General features: G+C 36.8%; 1 protein-coding gene across 1 annotated transcript; it reads left to right on the top strand.

The window, feature by feature from the left end:
- Positions 1-5,803: 5,803 nt before the first annotated feature.
- Positions 5,804-15,668, top strand: EVA1B (eva-1 homolog B). Its single transcript, XM_072419778.1, has 3 exons — positions 5,804-6,097; positions 10,541-10,624; positions 11,965-15,668. Exons 2-3 carry the CDS (start codon positions 10,558-10,560, stop codon positions 12,390-12,392), a joined length of 495 nt encoding a protein of 164 aa, XP_072275879.1. The 5' UTR covers positions 5,804-6,097; positions 10,541-10,557; the 3' UTR covers positions 12,393-15,668.
- The last annotated feature ends 1,896 nt before the right edge of the window (positions 15,669-17,564 follow it).

Below are 17,564 nucleotides of genomic sequence, written 5' to 3'. Positions count from 1 at the left end.
TAAGAATGTTAATGTACTGGTCAAGGAAGGATGGACCATCTGGTGTGACACTGCTCTGTGGCCTTGAACCTAGGTGATTTTAACATTTTCAATAAAATGACATATAAATGATATATTTCAAACAACCTATATGAAAGATCACAGGCAGGGCTGGATTTACCATTAGGCATACACTGATAGGTGACAGAGATGAAGGTCCTCCCTCTATATTTGGTTACTATTATAATATTTTTCACTACCTGTAGGTCATCTTAAATTCAATATACACAATAAATTAATAAATAGACCCTGTAGGTGTGCCTGTATGCTCCATAGATAAAAATGTGGTCCTTGTTGTGAGTATTAAGCTACGTACACACGTCAGATTTTTATCGCCCGATAATCGGCATCGGCCAATTATCGGGCGAAATTCTGCCGTGTGTACAGTCGGTCGTCGTCCATCGTCCGAACGACCGACCTGCCGGATCCACGGACGATGGACGACAGCCGATCGTAATGAAAGTAAAGGGGAGAGCGCGCAGCAGGGTGCCGCTCCGTCGCTCTCCCCCTCCCCTCTCCATAGAGCATGAACGGTGCTGTATGTACAGCATCGTTCATGCATCGTGCACTCCCTTGTCGTTGGAAAGGATCGTGAAAGATCCTTTCCAACGACAAAAATTGGCAGTGTGTACGCAGCTTTAGTGTACTCCAAGAATTTAGTAAACATGGTGTTGCTGCAGGAGGCCCAGGGAAGATTTCTGTAACATTACATTGGCAGGCTGCTACCTTGAACAGTGTACCTTGAAGGTGTTTTAGAAAAATTTATTACTATACAGTATACCAAATTATTGCATTTTCAGTATTTTTGATTTATTTATGTATTCTTGTTTAGGCTGATTTTTGTGTTTTTTATTTAATTTTATTAAAAGTATTTTTTTTTTTTTTACATGATTTTGTGTTTCAAACATTTTTATATTCATAATATCTACTAGACCCCTATTCGGACATATTTCTGTAAGTTACAGGTCTACAATTTAAAAAAGAAATTTCATGAAAAACAGTGTACCGCTTTTGGTACAGAAATCTAGACATCAGTGAAACACCCAGGTGGTTAAGGTGGTTACTTTGGTTATTAAAGGTGTGTTTTGATAATAAACCGCCGTGTTTTGTCTTTTATAAAGGGAAAAAGGGTGGGCTTGTGCAGCACGGTAAATGAGGAGAAAAGTTCTGGGCTACACAAGTCTTGTTTTTTTTACATTCTCCTGCATGTGATTGGGTATTCTTGCAAAGTAAATTTATACCAATTCACTACGCCAATTTTTTTATGGCTTTCAGTTTCCTTATGTTTTGAAAAACACTGCATTTCCAAGCCTTGGTAGAAAAATTTTACAATGCTGAATCATGTGAGAAGCAGCTTTTGTTCTGTACAGATACCAAAATGTATCATATAATATGTAATGCATTCTGAATAGAATATATATTAAGAATATATAATATATAATATAACCCTAGGGTTCCTGCTAGAGTTGTGATTGAATAACCTCACATAATTCTAAGGTCAATGCCACCTGGCAGAATCAGCTACAGGACACCAATGATAGTTTTAATGAACTGTAAGCAGCCGCATACTGATCACCATTGTGAATGATGGCTTTCATCCTATTGACCTCCAATGTAAGGGGCATTCTTCCCACTGATCCTCACTAAACTGGTTTTACCAAAGACCTAAAAATTATTTGAGTGAGTTCCTTCTGGGTAAAAAAGGTAAGAAAGACTGCAATAGACAACATTTAAGCTGCAATGTTATTTAGGTAAAATTGTTATTTTACTGACTGATTTATTTGGAGTTGCTATTCATTAGCATCTGTTTATTGATGTGTTAGACTGGCTGATATCTGTAATAGTCATTACTTACGTTTTGATTGTGCCAAATGGTTCCCATGAACTGTGTTTGGGTTGTTCTTTAGTGACCTTTGCTGTTTTTGATCTTTATAGTTTACAGTTTCTCTTTTTAAGTCAGTGGATAATGTCATTTCCTTGAGACATGTCCTTTCCTCATCCTGTCTTCAAAATGCCAGTAGGATCAGTGTGCTCAAAAGACTGCACAAAAAAAACCATAGGAAAAACATACAGCACATACTTTTACTATAGGACTTTGGGAATGCAGAAGAATCAAACAAACTAGGATACCACATAGCAATACAAATATGAAAGAAATAATATTTTTTTAAAATTTATCTTAATCCTGATATGTGCACTGTACACAGTGCTTTACAGAGTATATTGACTCATTAGGACTGCTCCCTGTCTAACAGACCAGAGAGTGACAGGTGAATGAACAAATGCTGTATACACAGCGTCGTTATCATCTAGGGAGAGGGGAGGAAAAAGGACAAGCGAGCAGCACCCCACTGTGCTCCCCTCTCTTGAATTGTATAGCGGTTGTTCCCCCTCAGTTCATGGATCCATCCTGACGGATCCATGAACGATGATGGGGGACCACTGTACACATGTCAGATTCTCATCTGAGACAAGCACGACTGTTTGTCTTGGGTGATAACCATCTGACATGTACATAGCCTAACATTGACTTACTCATCCATTCACAAATCCATTCTGTTTATTGTGCCTGGGGTTCTGCTTTAAAGCAGCTAAGTGAAAAAAAGACTAAAATATTAGGTAATGGTCTCATCGGCATAAAGAACATTTTGTTCTGCCTAATATTTATACTCATGGTTTAATGTGAAATTAGTCAACATAGTGTTAACATAGTGAAGATTTATTTTAGTATTGTGATTCTCAGACATGTTTTAACAGGTTTAGAAGTAACTCAGGTAAATTTGGGTGGGGTGGATTACTTTGATATAATTTTAAGCATCTTGAAAGAAAAAGAAAGATAATGAAGTATTATACATTCTGTACTTTATGGTTGTTATTACCTAAATCGTAAGATCCAGGATTAAAGTCATGACAGCAGAAGTTTAGTAAAACTAGTGTTTTATTGTAGCCTGTTTTGTGATTACTTCCTGTCCCAGGTGACACCACTACACAGAATTGGAAATGAGGGAAAATCTTCCAAACAAGAAAGCAGAGAAATACTGAGAGCAATTTTAAGGCATTTGCATTTCATCAAGAACAATGCAATAAAGCAGTGGTCGCCAACCGGTGGTCCGGAAGAAAATTTTGGGGGTCTGCAGCTCTGGTCGGTGCACCCCTGGGGGGGGTCAGGAGAAGGACCCCACTGGGGGGATGCACTGGCCAGAGCCACGGACCATGTCCCTGCACACAACCTGCCCCCACTCTCCCATCAGATCTGTGATGGGAGAGTGGGTAAGGTTATGTCATAATGATGTCACTCTGGGGGAGGTTTCTCCCCCTTTGAGTGACACCAGGCTCCCCGCGCATGCACGGTCGGGAGCTGGTGATTTTAGTGGTCCGCGGACCTGAAAAGGTTGGTGACCGCTGCAATAAAGTATAGAAGTATATATAAGAATTTTTACCAGGGTTCCTTCAGAGGTTGCTGGGGGTTCTTTGTATTGTTGATTGATCCACTATTTAATGATGTCTGCCACTTAATTGAGCTAGCTATGTGACACTAATGATGTTTTTAGTAGTCTAGAAGGGTGGTATTCTAGACAATATTGTGAGGGTGAACCTTTTGGCTGCCAGCCTTTCTCAACCTTTGAGGAACCCTAAAAATATTTTTGACATAACAGGGTCCCTGTACTAAAACTATTTTTTGTGGGTCAATGGGAACAAAGCTTTAAAGTGGCAGCCAGTGGTAAGAATGCCCCCCACCACATTGGAGGAGGCTAGAATTCTACCTTTATAAACACCTAAAAACATAATTGGAGTTGGCCCCACAACTAAGCAGGGATCATCACATGGGAGGTCAATCAGCCACAGTTCAAGGAAAACTAAGCAACCTCTGGGGTTCCACAGAGCCCTGGTTGAAAATGGTTACCAATGTAAGGGGCTTTTTCCGCCAATGATCTCCAAATAATTGTTTTTAGCCAGGGTTCCCCAGGACCCCCAATAATTTGGCTTCAGTAGTGGTTCCCTGGGACCTGAAAATTGTATCAAGGGTTTCTCAGGAGTAAAACGGTTGGGAAAAGGCTAGTCTAGAGCAACCTGCGGTTTATAGCTATACTTTGCTTGACCAAGATACAAAAGTGTTATAAAATGCAAATGCATAAAAGCCATATAGGTTAAATTACTATGTGCTTTATATAATTTTATCGCATAATAATTCCTACATCAAAATGTTCAAATAAAAAATGTTAAATTTTGAAATTAGTTTTCTGCACGAAATGATTATTTACCTTTTGAAAAACCTCTCAAGAGTATTTTATCTCCACCCACAATGGTGACTTCTCCTGCTATCCTCATTAGACACCTCATTAAACTCATCGTTGATGCTGGCATGTAAACTCTATGATATAAACCACATGGACTAATTTCAGCAGAGCAGTGCACTTCATGTAATGATACACACAGTATATTCACATAACAGGACTTAATTTAAGCCTTAGTGATAAGAATATAGGATAGTAGGTTCAATGTGCGTGAGACTGCAAGCACCCATGTGCACACCCCTAAGCCAGTGACTGCCTTTACTACAGCCAAACTTCAGTAATCATTTAGAGAAACTTTTTAAATATTTACACAATTTCACTTCCAGCAGTAGACAGAAGCTTCTGCACTCAATAGGACCTTAACAGTAAAAGTAAAAAGTTAATAAAATATGTATTATGTACCGTATGTTATCCTATTTACCACCAAAAGAAAGTTAACTCATACCAGGTGTAAATAACATTTAAATTTCTTATATTTTTTATATATTTCTCAAATATGTATTATCCTTTTTGTCTGTTATTTTATGTGTGTTGCATAGTGAAAGAAAAAAGCTCTTTTTATTTTAAATATTGATTGCAATGATTTCAGTGTCATTTTAAATTGAATGAATTCTAGGATAGAATGTAGACTTTTTATTTATAGTCAAACTACTTTAAAAATAAATAAAAATAAATAAAAAATAAATAACCCATACATTTAAAAAAAAACTTTTTTTTAGTTTACATTAAAATCACTTTTACATAACATTATGGCCAAAACAAATCCTTGTTTGACCTGCAGAGGATGGATGGGGGTGGATGGTGGGGTCCTCATACAAGAGAACATTTTATTTTGGAATAAATTGACAAAATGTTTCTTTAACCAATGTAACAGCCTTTAAATCATTATAGTGAAATTATTAGGGTGTCATTTATCCTTCAGTTCACAAAACAAAAACAGAAAACAACTGCTTTGTGTTGTACATGACCCACACATCAGTCCCTTTTGCAAAAACTTCTTTTTATGCAATATTGAAATATAATTATGCTTTTTTTTTATCTTGGCAGCCTTCTGAGCACAATTGTTGATTTGATAAACAGTAATTAGAAGACAAAAAACTTTAACCCTAACATAAAGTACTTTTCTCTGTCCTCAAGCAGAGGTGCCCAGTATCATCAATGCAGTTTCATGTACTATAAAGTATAAAGATTATGTCTGTACTGTCACTGGGGACAAACTGTTATCTGGCCACTTTCTTTACTACAGAATCAGCATATTGTTAAGCTTTGTACAATATAAGTATATAAGTTCAATAAGGAAAGTTTGCAGTACTTTTAGTATGATGTTTTTACAGGAATCCAGACAAGAGTGTGCTCTGTGTGCTGTGGGGTAAATGGTTAGTTGGCTGGCCTGTAGGCTGAGCTGTGTTCATTTAGATCCTGAGAGCAGAGCAGTGAGTTTGTGACCAAACAAATTACATCTGGACAGAGGGAGGGAAGTCAAGAAGGAGGGATTCTGTGTAATTCTCATTCTACCCTCTGCACTCAGCCAACAGGAATCCTTCACTACACACAAGCTGAGAACAGAGCTGCTGTCTAACAAACTGCACAAAAGAGAGAAAAACACAACTTCACATCACACAGTTATGTTTGCAGAACCAACTAAACAGTGTTGCTGCCAACACGAAATGAAATAACGACTTTACACAACTAAAAAATATAAAAGTTTGCTAGAAGTGACAGTCACATTGGGAGACTGAGACAAGACAGGATACAACTGGATGGTAAGTGAATAATACTTAGATGTACATGGTGGTGATTGTTAAGCTTGTCATAGTTAAAGTGCATGTTATCCCTTTATACAAAAGAAAAGAATTCTTTGTGTTAGCAGATTACAGGTTTGAAGTTTATTTTTGTGGATTTGTAGACATGGAATCAGATATCACTGTATTTACAAATGTGTGCTGGTTAATACAAATAGGTTTGTGGAAGTGTTATCCATTCTGTTCATGTGGTTATTGTTTTATGATTTCATGTACAACAGCTTGGTCTTTTATCTTGCACAAGTTAAAGCTGCTTTAATATAGCAATCCAAGCAGTGCTTGCTACAGAAATGTAGCAGGACAGCTGTAAAAGTTGTGTGCATGTAATACTTGTGTGCATTGTGAATTTGTGTACTTGTGAATTTTGTGTGCATCCTGTAGATGAATTGACAGAATTTGGAAATAGAAAATGTTCTTTATTTAAGCAAATTCATACATTTATACTATTTAGTATGTTCATATCTGTATAACAAATCTGAAAGATCAGATGAAAAAAAGCATGAGAACAAATAAAGTGTTAAATTAGCAACTTGCAAAACTGTTTAGGACATTTCTGCTTATGATGGTTTTGTATTTGCAACAGCTTTGCTATTGAAGTAATGTATGCTATTTCATGCAGTTAGTAAATACAGTAAATGAATATCTGAGTTATATGTGTTTGAGCAGGAAAATGGAGCATGCAATGTTTTCAATATCAGCAGTCTGCCCACTCTGGGTATCTGTTAGAAGAGTTGTGATAGGTTACGAAACACGATTGTTCTTTCCACAGTGTTACATCAGGGAACTTTTCCAACACCTGGTTTGCTGGCAAATGGCAACAGGAAAAAGCCAGGAAGGGGTGAAGTTGGCAACTCCCAGCTGTCAGGGAGTCAGTCATGACATATGTGTACACAAGGTTTCCAGACAGCTGCAGGGACTCAAAGAACAGGATTGTCACATACAAGGACTACAGTGCTTCAGGCACAGGTGACCAGCCAGTACATGAAAAACTTACAAAGCTTTTACTTTCTGTAGCTGCGGATTGCCTGCAGATTTTTAGGGTCAGATGGGATCAGAAAGCACAAGAAAATGGAGAAGTTATACAGCAGCTCTTCTGCTATATATTGAAAAACATTATCAGTGCTCTCATTAATCTGAAATGTTAATGGTTTAGCAACAATCAGATTCAATTTCAATTTGACTGTTGCACAATAAAATAGGGAATGCGATTGATTGCTGTGCAGTATAAACCAGTTCTCTCTCTATTTTAATGAAAAAAAGACAATTAATATTACCATTGCTAATTGAATGAGACAAATAATGTTTGCACTACTAGCAATGTCCAAGTAGGAGAAGGAGACTTCAGTCCAAGTCCTTACAGACCATGGGAAGGCCTCATCACAAGTCTGATGCATTAAATGTAATCCTAAAGGATAATTCACTTTATAACTAGTCCCCCTCCCTTCATAAATGCTACATAAATGCTCTTTAACTTTCTTCAAAACAGTGGACCTGATGACATGGCCCAGTAGCTGTTGTCCTTACCTGAGTTGATGGGGATCACGTATCCTTGTAAAAAATCTCCATTAAGGACTTTTGAGTGCAAGTTGGGCATGTGCAGAAGTGCTACTGTACTTCACTTAGTTCATACGGGAAACTGTTTATGCATGTGCAGTAGCATGTACCCCCTTGGCTCAAAAGAGAATTCCACTTCTTCCAATGCTGTACCCCCTGGATCAGGTCAATTGTTCAACTAAGGTAAATAAAGGGAGTTTAGGTAACATGGAAGAGGGCATGGCTTCACAAACACAAGTGGATTACCCTTAGCTAGATTTTTTTAAACTCAGGGACCATTGTTTTCTATGAAAAGTTGTACATGCTGTGCACACAAGGCCACAGAATGACTGCAGTTCTGAATAGCTTATTGATAAGCCCTGCCACCCCTTGACTAGATAATTACTTCAATGAAAGATTTTAAAGCACAGAAATTTAAATGGAATTTGTTTTTGAGGTTTATTGAGCCCAATTTCGTGTTACACAAGGCTATGGAAATACCAGATCTCTTCAAAGCGGGTCAGAAACCTTGCATAACATGACCTGGTGACAAGATAATGACTGTAGTATAGAATTTCCAAGCATATGTAGTAAATGGAATGTGTATCTTAACTGTGATCACAACAAGCCACATTTTTTCTCACAAGTTCTTCTAATGTCCATTAAAATTAAACTTTAACCTAAAATATATAAATATATATATATATACATATATATATATATATAAATCTATATATCTATATATAGAAACAGGAAGGCTTTTTATTGCAGAAAAGACATACTATTTCTCATTTGCAGTAAAAGTTTCTCACCTGCCTGTTCATGATCTTCTGTACAATGTACATTAAATGTACAATTTTGGCATATGTGAAGATGATTAAACTCCTGCACATTGGTGAGATATCATTCTTCTTAATTACAATCAGTATAGCTGCAGATCTGCACCTAGAACAAGAGTCTGGCAAGGATGTTGATGTCAACGATGGAGCTCTTGTGTGTCACATTCCTGGAGGTTAAGTGACTAAAGATCCAAACAACAAAACTGCAATGTTAATGCAACTACCAGACTAATATATAAATGTAGCTTTTTAAATTTTACTTTAATTTTGAGCTTACAAGGAAGAATTTGCTAAATAAAATAAACAAATATTTTATTAAGTATTTTACTACTTTTGTAAAGTTAGGAAGTTTAGTTTTTACATATACAGTAGATAAAAGCAACATAAGGTTCAAAAATCACAAGGATTACACACAGAAGAAAAAACATGTTAGTTACTGTCATCATAAATGTTTAGTTACTGTACTGTGCACCATGAATAGTACTATGAATTCAGATATTAGGGTATTTTAGATTCAAGGAAGCTGTATTGTTTATGGGAGTGTCAGGGAATGTCTCCAACCTGGAAGGAAGTTCCACGCATATATTTTAGGACATGCAGGAAACCAGGTCATTGCTGGTGGGGGGATGTGATTTACTAATACCTAGGCTTCATCATATAACATCCTGATATGCTGCCTATCCTTTAGACTCCAGTCTTACCTATTTTTCAAGCAAGACTTCTAATTTAGAGAGTATACATATATACTACTGTGACTGAGCTATAAAAAAAATACAGCTATTCCATATGCACTGACAATGAGTGAAGGACAATAGCCCATAATAACCAGTCTAAAGGTGCGTACACACTTCCAATTTTTATCGTTCCAATCGAACGACGAACGATCGATTGGGCAAAAAATCGTTTGTAAAAAAGTAACCAACGACGCCGACGAACGAAGAAAGTTGTTGGAAACGAACGACCGGACCGGCGGATCGGATTGGGTGACGATCGTTGAACATCGTTCGTGTGTACGGTCGTTCGTTGATCGTCCATGAGCTGAGCATGCGTAATGAACGAACGCTCGTTCACTTTCCTGTCGTGCACATAGTTCCTCTATCGCTCAAACGATCGTATCTATTGTGTGTACAATATCTACGAACGATCGTGTCGTTATCTCTATGTGCAGGATCGGTGCTATACGATCGTTCGTATATATCGTGCAGGATCGTTCGTCGTTCGTTTTCCAACGATAATAATTGGAAGTGTGTACGTAGCTTAAGTTGATTTATTACCGAGCCAACAACAATAAACTTATTTAATGCGTTTTGCGGGCATGTATATATCTTCTATCATCTCTATGCACTCATTTTGCTGCACTTCACCCAAAATCAAAGCAAAGACATTTTGTCATACTCTATTTAACATACATATTAAATATATAAATGGAAAACTGAGAGATAAAATCCCCTTTGTAATATTGGCTCAAGTGACCAGAACCGTTAATTCAGAATTACAGACCCAGTAATAATACTAATTACAATCTGGCTGGAGCAATGTCACATGAGGAGATTGAATATTCCACTGTACACAGGAGAATGGGCTCCACAGACATGGGGGAGGAGTGAAAGGCTATAGGGAAGGTAAGTCTGCTGGAGGGTGGACCGGCAGAAGCCAAATAGTTCTGCATATGACTTATGTACATGGGTATTTGAGTTTTGTTTCTGACATCAGTTCTTAATGCAATGTTAACAGATATGGAAATCAATGTTTGAGTTGGATTATAGGGGCATGGTGCACTTGCATTCTTTTTTGCTTTTATTACTTCATACAATGTAACTGCATCTCATATATGTCCCAAACCTACTTTTAGTTTATCTTAGTGGCAATCCATCTTTACACTACCCTTAAATAATAAGGTTTTTTAGGAGTAGTACCAAATAAATAGCACAGGCATCAGTTCCTCGTCTTTTATCTGGTGTGCATACAACTCTATGTGAATAAAATATTTCGGATAAAGTAACATTTTCACATCTGTTTTTTCTCTTTTAAGATCCTGAATCTCAGACGATGGATACTCACAAGAAGGAAATGGAGTTCCTGAGTAACAGCATAGCAGCATATGCCCATATTAGAGGTATAGTACTGTATTTGAATCTAATTTTTCTCTGGAATTTGTAAATGTAAACTTACAGTAGCCCATGGCTCCAATGCAAGAAGTGTATTGTAACCATCTAGACAGATGACGACAATGTGGTAAACTCATTGGGATGTTTTCCTGTTTACTGCTGTGATATAATTGCCTGTGCACTGGAGGCCACTACACAAACACTACTGGTGTCCTGAGGCTTATTGTGATATCCAGCTCTTAGTGCCAGGCACCAGAAAAGCCTAAAGTTGTGGATATTTTAATCCTTAAAGCAACTAAAAAGCAAGTATATTATTCATCCATACAGTTTTAAAAACAGGAAGGCTAAAGCAACTGATGTTGTTGCATAAACACACTGACGTTTCTTGTGTTTGTCCCACTACAATGATGGATTATGAACACTTATTTGCAGGATCATGGTTATGCTACAGGCAAAAGACTACCTCACGTCAATCAAGAAACATAAAAGATGGAATTGTAGTTTTAGGATACGTTAAACATCCCCTTCATAATCCACATGCCTAATTTAAGGGTTGCTGGGGGCTAGTGTGGAGCAAACTAAAATAATGTAAAGCAAGGAGGATTAGTTCAATTTATTTGTCTTGATAAAAATGAACACTGTAGGCACAATGCTTGATAAATTCACTTTGCTTCATGTCAGCTTCAGTGCAATTCAGCTTATCCTGGAATTAGCTGTGTTGGGGACAGCAAACATTTATTATAATATGATGCTGATAACTGTGTGTGCTACATTTCCTTCTCAACCAGATTGGAAAAATCATTGTTGTGGATCCTAGCAGCACAAAGTTGCAGGATAGAGATTTCATTGGCCATCATTTACATACTGGCATCTTCTGCTTTACATTGATGCCTGCCTTATACTCAGAGATTTTACCACCTTACCCATAGGGTTATTTTTAATGGGTGCTTCTAAGGTCTAATACATATTGGGCAATATTCATTTCTGATGATTTTCAGTCCAGTAAAACCATGTAATATAAAAAGTGAACTCAACAGGCCAATTCCTAAGGAACATATTCTTTGGTCTTGATTGGATGTGGAGCGATTTGGGTCATGTGTATGCATGATCAGTTAAAGCAGAATGGGATTCTGAATTGATTAGATCTGGTCAGTCACGCACAAAATCGGCAGTAGATTTACTCTTGTTTCTAGGCCTAAACAAACAAATAACATTGTGCCAATAGACCGCACACTCTGCATCACTCATCTGCGCTAACACTTGAATATATACTCTTATGTTTTTATCTCTGTATTGCAATTATTATGAGATTTTGCATGTCATTTACATTTTGGACCTTTGCTTTTAGATAACCCAGAATCCTTTGGTCTTTACTTTGTGCTGGGAGTATGCTTTGGACTGATTTTAACACTCTGTATGCTGATCATCCGCATCTCTTGCAAGCCTCGGACTCCAAGTGTTCCTTCCAAACCAAAAAAGACTCCTCCCAAAGACTGTGTAAAAGAGCCCCTGTCTGTTGTTGTGGATGGAGAAGAACCAGACAGTGATGACAATGAAGAAACATTTATCTTGACTCCAGTGACAGACACACCTCTAGGAGCCCAGACCCCCATGGATGGTACATTATCAGTTAATGTATTCACATCAGCAGAAGAACTAGAGAGAGCCCAGAGATTAGAGGAACGGGAGAGGATAATCCGAGAAATATGGCGAAATGGACAGCCTGATATTCTGGGCACAGGAACTGGCACCATTGGTCGTGTACATTACTATTAATAGTAATACACAAAATTAAACTGTATGTGGTGCTATTTTTAGGCATTCAAAAGTCAATTGATTTTCCTGGCCTTCCATATCTGATATCCAGGCTTTTTCTTTCATGTACCTTTGTCTTATTAGACAAGTGACTTTACTGTAAGATTGGTGCCAATGGAAATGTTTCTAAATATACAAAAAAAGACAAGAAGAAGAATAATGCTGTTGCTGCGCTGTGGTGGAATAGCATTTGGAAATATTTTGTATTAAGACTGTAAGTGGCAGATATATAAGGTCACTTTTGAACAAACATATCTATAATGCCACTGAAGGTACCATATTCGTGGGCAATCTTTTACATATTGGCCAGTTTCAAGTGCCTGGATTTAGTATGGCCTCTGAAATGTCTTATATGGATTCATGTTGTTAAATGTCACCTAAAGGTATGGATGTAATGAAAATAGGATTTAGCAGACATGAAGAATATTTATGCTGTTTATGAAAACATTCACTTTTGTGTAGGCTTCCTTTCTTTAGAAATAGAGGGTGACATGCAGGTAGCCTGCTGGTATCCAACCTGAAACAGTATAATATGTAGACATGCACACATGTACACTAAATATACATGTGGATTTATTTGATGCATAAAAGGATATATATATATATATATATATATATATATATATACCGGTATATATATATGAGTGTCTATATATATATATATATATATATATATATATATATACCGGTATATATTCATCAGTTTGACTATAGATATATACATATATATATAGTCAAACTGGTACTGTTAAATTGTTGTTGGCTGTAATTTATATCCGTTCACAAAAGCACAAACAGTACAGTCTACAAAAAAACATACAGTGTAGCCAGGCAGTATGTTCCAAAATCTATTTGTGCCTCTAAGTTTATGATGTGTTCAGCATTGTGATGTAATGTATTGCTGGGTGAGGCAGTGCTGCATTGCCTTGTGATTAACTATAGATTTGCTGTATTTTGCAGTACCAGATAACCATACATTGAAGTGCCTTGTGCAGTGTATGCCTGTTAATGGTTAAGAAATCTGTAGCAGTCTTGCCTCTCTGCAATGGGTTAATCAGTCTGCATTTTATTACAGGATTTTCTGGCCTCTTGGTTTAAAAAACAACTGTTTTTCTTCTTGTTCCCCCACACTGTGGGAACACTGGTGCTTTAAGTTTCATTCCTGAATCTCCCCTGAGGTTAGAAGAACATTCCACATTAACATTAAATGCTCCCACACGGGCAAAGGCAGGAAGCATTTTTTTTAATAAAAACTTTATTTAAAGTGCTGTTTTTATTTTTTTTGTGTAAAAATCACTCTGGTGTTTGCTTTGCATACTTAGCTGTTACATTCTTTAACATTTGTGAAATTTTTATTTTAAGTGTGCCTTAAAGACAGAAATCACATGTTAGTTAATAATTTGACCAATGTACAATTTTTTGCTCAGTATGCACGTAGACATAGAGTCTTGTATCTGCGAACATGTATATGCAATGCGAACGCTTCTGCCTACTATTATCTCAGATGTCCATTGACATCTGTGGTTACCAAAGACATCCTGATCATTGTCCAGACCTGTTTGTTTATACAGGAGCAGATGATTCCCTGATTTATTTTTTAAACCTTTAGCCTTTTACATACGGTGCTACATATGGTGGTATTTTGCATTAAAAATCTGTGTGCTTGCAAGTCACATTTTGTCCAGCTTTCAAAGGTTCTCCTAGCCAAGGGGGCCACGTTGAGGAGAGAAGTGAAATAAATAGGTCTAGAGCATCAAGTGCAGCCAAAATGCTACAGGCAATATTTCCAGAATTGTATTGTGAACTGAACCTGAACCTTCACTATGTGCTTGTGTGTGTTATACAATATTCCTGAATCTACCCTACAGGGGGGTGCTACATTAGGTATCCTTGCAGATGACCTTGGACTGAGGGCAATGTTTGTGTTTTTTTTGTACCTTGAGTGAGGATAGCTCTTTTTTCATTCTAAACTGAAGGTTACTTACATTGCTGTCACACTTACACATAGCTAAAAAGATCATTGGTGTCAGTATTAACTGACCTGGGAGGCACAAATTGTTTAAAGAACTCCTACCACCCTCTGGAGGAACCCTGGTTCAGAAACACTGCCCTAGACCAACTACTAATAATTTTTTTTTTTAAGTAATTAGCATACCACTTTTTAATAAATAATAGAAATTATCAATTTTTGGCAGTTTGAAAATAACAATTGCAAAGTTTTAGGCAACAGGCACAAATCAGTATAAGGGTTTGGATGTGTTGTGATATAGTAGAAATATTCTTCTTTTACCCAACAAGTATTGATGGCTCCTGTTGATTGTCAGACAGTGCAGGGGTTGGAACCAGATGTGAGTTCAGCAGTGTAGGTATAATACTATATAGTATATGAAGGTACATTATTTCCAAATAACTTCTTAATAGTGTGGAAGGCAGCGATGTGGTATAATCAAATAGTCCTTGGTCCCAATGCTACAAGCCCTGTTTACAAAATGAAACTAGAAATTTGATTACATCATTACTTACCAGCATGCACCATGCAGCAAAATAATTTTATTATAGCCATATTGCAGCACTATATATTTTTTGTTAAACAAATTAAAAATCCCATCTAAATGTCTCCACATTAGTACATTAGTGAATAAAGTTCTGTGACAGTTCTCAGTTTAAATAAAATCTATGTTTAGGAATTCATTAGCACATGGCAGAATTGGATAGAAGCCAACCACAAGTCAGTTTTCTGACAGGCTGCTGACAGTTAGAGACTTCTTGGTTGCTGTGGATTACAGTTTATCACTTTTCTTTGCACTAACATAATAAATATGTCATAAGACTCCTTTCAAGTTGAAAAATAATGCAAGGGACAAAGGAGGTGTTCTATCAAACCATGTGTAGGTCACTGACTAACTGCAGTTAGAAGAAGGGCTATGCTGTCTGACATAGCAAGGGATGAGGTATTTTGGAAATATAATGAGAAATGTTTGCTTGATTTTGATAGAAACAGAAAATAAATGGTATATTAGTACAATATAGGTCAGTATACTACAAATTAAAAGGGTGCCACTGACAAATAAAGGCCCAGATGATGTGCAATCTTCAATGTATATAAATGTTAAAGAACCATTTTTGTACATGGCAAAATGATTAAAGTGCTGTATTTTATAAAACTCAACTCTGAATTTTATGCTATAGTTTTATTTTCTATGTTTTTGGAATTTTATTAAATTGTTTTCAAACAAAGTTCTGTTTTTTTTTTCCATTTTCAATGGTTTCATATAATTGATGTGACATAAATGCATTCACATTTCATTGAAACTGAAGAAGCAACTTGAAAAGCTGTAAAAACATCTCCAACATACAGTATAAAAAATAAGTATTATGAATAACTACTGCTAGTTGTTTTAGTAGTAACCTGCGCTATTTTCCTATCCATCACAGGTCGGTGCCATCTTCCTTCTTACAATCTTTGGTTATCTTGTTGGTCATGCCAGGATGATGTAGGTACATGGGAGTTGTTTTCATCCAGCATGCGCAAGTGAAGCCAGGATTGATGGGTTTTCCTGGCAACTACCGCTGAGCTGTGTATATGTTTGTGCAGCTCAGCAAAATATGACAGCTGGGTAGTGAACGAAAAATGCAGAAGGGACATTGCTTTCCTCTTTCTGTAATAACCACCTGCCTGATCATACATTCAAAGTAGGATTTTAGTTCCACTACTTACAGCAAAATACAAGTTTTGTCTGGATAGTCAATAGTGACTCTCACAATAGTTGTACACTGTGTCCCCAGGTTTATTACTGCATATAACAGAAGTACATTGCCAGGCCTTTCTTCCAAAGAGGAAACCTACCAATATGTTTGTGAATTGTGGGGAAACCAGAGCAGCCTAAGGAAATCCCTGAAAACAAGAAGAAGATAAAACTACCTGGATACAGTGTCAATCGGGTTATCTAAAGTATGGCCAGGCCACCATTCTGCTTATTTAAAATACATGGAATATGTATCTAAAATCTAATATTTATTGCTGAATTATGACTTATTCAAAAATTAGTTTATGAAAACAAGTCTAAAACTTAGTTGAAGGTTTTCAGAAAGATTCCATGGAGACTTATTATCTAAACTGCCCAAAAGTCCAATGCATTTTAGAGAAATAATAACTATCTTCTCTTCTTGTCATTACCTTACATGTACTCTTTTACGTGAAATCATAAAGAAAGATTCTGGAGCAGAGTATTTGCTAACAGATATAAAGTGGAGTATCGTGACCTCATGGTGTGAAAACACGGAGCCTTAGGACTCATATCAATAGGCATTGATTTACTGGTTTGATATGCATTTTGAAACTCAACTTAGCAAAAACCCATTGAATTTCACTTTGGTACAGATGTGTTTAACCTTCTTTTCATTTCCCTGAGTTTTTTTTTCTTTAAAATACTGTTTTCCATTTGATCACAGGTATATATGTTCTAATAGAAAATGCACCATTTACTTGGGTACCCATCAAAATAAACTCTAAAGGTTTTTGTATGAGGGAGTGGTATACTTGAAAATTTCTTGTTGCTCATATCTTAAGTTCAGTGGTAAAAATCAAGGATTCTTATGATTTATTAGGGTTCAGGACATTTCCAACATCCAAAGTTACTGTCTGGCTTCTCCTCTTCCTCTGTGCACAACTCTTGGTAAGTCTGAATCAAACAAAAAACAATTAAACCTTACATCCATTGGCCCTCTACAGAAAGTGACAGCATGCAACTAAAAAAAAGCATTAAAGTCACCAATCATCATCATGTTACCAACAACAACATTTTTTGCAATGGTCATCATTGGTGGTATTATTTTGACTACCTGACACAAAAATTACAAAGAATTCCTATGTTTTGGATCAGGTCCGACCTACACTCCTGATCACTCGTGATCTAGCTGCAGGAGGGCTACAGAAAGCACAGATCCACATATAATCAGAAACAGAAAGATGCTTTTACTACAAGTGCTCAGGTACAGCTTCATCTCCAGAAAATCTTTAGAACAGTGAGCAACACAGTAGTGGCTAGACCAAATCTTACTCAAAATCTTGTAGCCGCCATCTGTAATGGGAATGAGCAAGGTATGGCGTAGGTGACCTTTTACAATAAATAT

Source organism: Pyxicephalus adspersus, chromosome 1 (assembly GCF_032062135.1).
Source record: "Pyxicephalus adspersus chromosome 1, UCB_Pads_2.0, whole genome shotgun sequence".
NCBI lineage: Eukaryota > Metazoa > Chordata > Amphibia > Anura > Pyxicephalidae > Pyxicephalus > Pyxicephalus adspersus.
This window is presented reverse-complemented; position numbering and strand designations above follow the sequence as displayed.

What these genes read in the sequence shown, in the direction of transcription:
- EVA1B (XM_072419778.1), top strand. Translation starts at nt 10,558, where the DNA reads ATGGATACTCACAAGAAGGAAATGGAGTTCCTGAGTAACAGCATAGCA. An exon ending in AGCATATGCCCATATTAGAG is followed by an intron (nt 10,625 to 11,964) that starts GTATAGTACTGT and finishes CTTTGCTTTTAG; the next exon opens with ATAACCCAGAATCCTTTGGT.